Raw genomic sequence first — 5342 nt, 5'->3', positions numbered from 1 at the left:
ATTTTGCATCAAAAGCTGTGTCAGGGTACAATTTGTGATGTGGGTATTTAGTGTTTATTTAGCTGTTTTTGTCAAGTTCTGCTATCTTCCAACAGGGTATGCCATAATGTGTTATTGTTTTGATTTTATTTTTTTTTTTCTACTTTACTTTACTTTACTTTACTTTACTTTTCTTGCTGCTGTTGCTTTGATTTTGTAAGTGGAATCTATTACGAGTTTGTGAAGCAATATTTTAGTTTGGGAACAAATAATTGGCCTGATCATTGTATTTATTTGCTGTAGGTAATCAGTCATTTTAATGCGTTTTAGAACTCATAATAAGATACGGAAAAAAATTGTCATTTAGTTTGTGTCATTAGTTTTTTTTTTATACATCTAACATAGGGAATTTTCAAAGAATTAGGCTTACAGGTAATTCATTCATTTCAGATATTTGTCTGTTCATATGAGAATCAAACTCTTAGTTCATCATTTCTATTGGATGCCATACTTTCATCTCATAATTTTGCAAATGTGCATCTTTCATGCTTTCCTTATAACGATAGAATGCCAGCTTTGCTTCTTTCGTAGTCCTTTATTGGATTGGGTTTTGTTTCATGAATTTTCATGCTCTATTTATTCTTGTACATTTTATCAAAATTCATAATTTAAAAACTGCTGCTTTTCCTAGCTATGCAAATGAGGCATATTGCTAAATACTCTCAGATTGCATGTTTTTTTCTCATAATAAGCAGCATGGGCACTTTTCCTTTGCATTTGCTTCAAGACTGAATAAACACTATGCATACATTGACAGTGTTGTAAAGTCAACTGATGATGGATTACTAACAGTTTGCTGTACCTGTGGAACACCTTTACACCAAAGTGAACAACACTATAACAACAGTATTGTTAATTCTTTTGAGAATAATTTAAGGGATAGATCAGATGCTATATTCAGTATCTGTGGCAAATGTTAATCTGATCTATGTGGCTTTTTTTTTTCTTTTCTTTTTTTTTCTCTTTTTTTTTGTGCTCTTGTACTGGCCTGTCAGATACATTAAAAGCATTTTCTTGGGTCTGAAAGAAGTACATTTCTCCTCCAATAAAGAAAAGAAAAGGGAAGTAAATTTGACTTTTTCCATTCCCAAATGAGGATGCTGATCAGTGACATAAAGTGCAATTCAGGGACGTGGCCTTCTTTGATTATTATTGATATCATAATTATAAGAGGGTGAAAACAACTCAGAATTAGCTGTGGAAATTTGTTGCAATATTTTCAAGTCGAGGTTGTGAATTACTTTGTTTACCAGAATAGTGAACTACTACTACTACTATTACTGGTACTACTACTACTACTACTACTACTACTACTACTACTACTACTACTACATCTACAACTACTACTACTTCTATAATAACAACTACTACTACTTCAATAACTGATACTACTGTTACTGCTACTATTACTACTATTACTATTATTACTATTACTTACTACTACTACTACTACTACTACTACTACTACTACTACTACTACTGGTGGTGGGTAACTACCATCAATACCATCTCCACCAGTAGCACCACCACTGCCATTACTACCACCACCATTACCACCACCACCATTGCTACTACTATCACTACTACTACTATCTACTACTACTCTGCTATTACTATTTTACTATTACTCTACTACTACTTTTTCTACTACTACTACTACTATTACTACTACTACTACTACTACTACTACTACTACTACTACTACAACACTTGTCACTGTGGACATCTTGCATCCAACAAGGGACTACCAACACTCCTGAGTGAAAATGCATGCAGGATACCTCCAACCCAAAAAATCAGATATTTAGGAGTTTCTTTTTCATTTAATTTCTTCCTACACTTAAAAGTGTCAGGTTCATATGTGTCAAGTGAAGAAAAGGCCAAGATTTTGACCTGGAAGGTGGTGAATGTACCAGTTAAAGAGATAAGTTAATGTAATTTTCCAGTATAATCAACTATTATGTATTTTGTTCTGCTGATCTTGACTTCCCAGATTTCCCCATCACGGGAAAATCTGGCTTTAGGCCGGGTGACGCGAACCTGCCGGGGGCAATGGAAAAGGCTCCATACAAGTGCACAAACCTCATTGGAGGTTTATTTTACTCATTTGGCGATTTTACATTATTCTTATCAATGTACAAGTGCGGAATGTAATGTCCGTGGCCCGTGACTGGAAGAGTGCCGGCTCCATGGAGGACGCCATTTCCATGCTCAGCATTGTATTCCTGGTGCGATGACTAGTGGTGCTGGTTGTATTACACAAAATTGAATATTATGAAAATGTTTTAAAAGATAACACAAATAACAAAGTCTTACATAATTTTATTATTCTTGCACTGAGTTGTAGACTACCTAGAGAGATGATATGGAGTCTGTGCAATAAAAAAAAACTATTACCATCTGGTTAATGTAAATCAAATGGCATATATGGACATTGAAGAATGGCCAAAAAACTAATAATGCTTGTCATAAAAAGAGTAAATAACTTTGCAAATAGGAGGCATAGAGTCTTGTCACTGCACTCACCGTACCCAGCCTACAATCCGCCACCCAGCATACTGCCTGGATTTCTGGTGATGTGATTGCCGAGACGCAACTAGATCCATTGGGTTAAACAGTCAGATTCCACCATGTTGGGGGGGACGTTTTAGTAGTGCAAAAGACAAGGGTGATTTGTTTTGTCTCCTATAAAACAACATAGTGAATGCTGGTCACTATATTGGGTGTTAGATAATTTGTCTTTTTTATGAGTGCAGAGGTGAGGTCATACTTTTTTCAGCTATATTGTATATATCTGCCTGTCTTTCAGTGTGTGTGTGTGTGTGTGTGTGTGTGTGTGTGTGTGTGTGTGTGTGTGTGTGTGTGTGTGTGTGTGTGTGTGTGTGTGTGTGTGTGTGTGTGTGTGCATAGTCTCTCTCTCTCTCTCTCTCTCTCTCTCTCTCTCTCTCTCTCTCTCTCTCTCTCTCTCTCTCTCTCTCTCTCTCTCTCTCTCTCTCAGTGCGTGCGTGTGTCTGTGTCTTTGTTTGTGTTCATTTTCCACAAGTTAGTTGGCTAACTGTAGATATTGGGAAGAACTGAAAGCTCTTTCTAGGTTTGTGAATGATTGCACTGAATGCAATGCTGGGTCACGGGGTAGAGGATGGAAAAATTGGTATGGAAAGTACCTGGTACGTAGAGGAAAGTGGGAAACCCCCATCCTCATATAGTTCTGTGCAATGGAAACATATTGAGTGAATAATTTCAGTGCAGAATGTAGCCAGTCTGTATTTATCACATTAAATAAGATCTTTTGAATATATATATATATATATATATATATATATATATATATATATATATATATATATAATATACATATATATTATACTATACAAAATGTATATAAAATGTATACATATCTATTTTATCTATATTATCTTTATCATATCTATTATATGTACACAAATAATATATGTAATATCTATAATATATATCTATATATATATATATGTATGTGTGTGTATGTGTGTTTATTTTTTTTTAAAATTTCATATCTAATATATTGTAGTATATATATTATGTGTATATGTATATTATATATATATATATATATATATATATAATATATATATATACATATATATATATATATATATATTCATATATATAGATAATGTAAAACATTGTACATGTGTATACATATGTTTATACATTGGGATGCCTATGTGTAATGTGTTATATGTGTATGATGTATAGATTATGTATATTGCTATCGTATTTATATATATATATATATATAGAATATATATATATTTTTACAAAAATATCTATCTATCTATCTATTTTCTATTCTATATATATATATATATATATATATAAAGATTATCTATCTATATATATATATATATATATATATGTAAGTATATATATTTTATATATATATATATTATAAATATATATAAATGGCAGGAAAAGCCAAGATTCCTTACGTATGTTATCCATTCAAAAATTCGGGGGGGGGGGGGAGGGGAATGAAACCATGCAACCTGTCACGAAGCTGCCCATATCATTTGAAATATTTTTACATGCTTTCTTCATATTTATGGCACCGTGCATTTCCCATCCATTATTCATACTAGAAAAAGGCTTTTGTGTATCCCCACTGTCCCATATACCCCTTTGGATTGTCTCAGCTTGCTGTCTATACTTTGTCAAGCACTTGTCCCCTTTGCTGGCACCTCCCTCTTAGGAGCATTTCAGTCCTTGCTTTGCATGCTGTCGTGTATTTGTAATATGTATGTGAGTGGATATACTATATATAAATAAATATATATATATCTGTATATATAAAATGAATAGTATATATATATGTATGTATGTATATATGTTTATATATATACATGTATGTATATATATATATGTTTATATATATATACATGTATGTATATAACATATATATACATACATGTATATATATAATATATAATATATATATATCTTATGATATATGTATATATGTAGATATGTATTATGTATATATGATATTATTAATATATATAATAATATATTAGAATATATGTACATATATCACACACATTTATATATATATATTATATCATAAATAGACTATAACTATACATACGTATATATATATAATACATATAATTACATTATACACACAAAATATATATATATATATAGATATATAGTATATATATATATATTAATTATAGTATATATATAATATATTATATAAAAAATAATAAAAAATAAAAAATTATATAACAATTAACCATTTTTTTATAAAATAAAAAATATATATTATATATAAATTATAATATTAAATATATACAAAATTTACCACATTTATATAATATAATATAAATATATAAATAATATATATATTAATATATAATAAAACATATATACACACTTTATATATTTTATAATATATATAATATAATATAAATTATTTATATATATACACATACATATAAATCTATATCTATATATAACATATCATATAATATCATATCATTTTTATATTTGCAGTATGTGTATATACTTTAAAAATTTTATACACATACACTATATCATACACACACCACACACACACCAACACACACACATATATATATATATATTATATATATATTAATAATTTTAATATATATATATGTAGATGTATGTATGAGATATTGTTTATGTAGATATTTTATGTATGTGATATCTGATTGTAGTATGAATATGTTATGATATATTATATGTTTTTTTTAATATGTTAGTATATTATATGTATATGTATATTATATATATAAAATTAT

The 5342-nt window shown here is 29.2% G+C and overlaps 1 protein-coding gene across 1 annotated transcript in view; it reads left to right on the top strand.

Annotated features, from left to right (window-relative positions):
* LOC119578433 (liprin-alpha-1-like) overlaps positions 1-5342 on the top strand; it is a 116545-nt gene that overhangs the window by 84855 nt on the left and 26348 nt on the right. The window contains exons 17-18 of the mRNA XM_037926017.1: positions 1986-2131; positions 2182-2267. Coding sequence (XP_037781945.1) covers positions 1986-2131; positions 2182-2267 — 232 coding nt within the window. The remainder of the gene's footprint in view (positions 1-1985; positions 2132-2181; positions 2268-5342) is intronic.

This window comes from Penaeus monodon, chromosome 11 (genome assembly GCF_015228065.2).
Source record: "Penaeus monodon isolate SGIC_2016 chromosome 11, NSTDA_Pmon_1, whole genome shotgun sequence".
Lineage (NCBI taxonomy): Eukaryota > Metazoa > Arthropoda > Malacostraca > Decapoda > Penaeidae > Penaeus > Penaeus monodon.
Note: the sequence above shows the minus strand (reverse complement) of the source record. Positions and strands in the feature narration are given on the sequence as shown.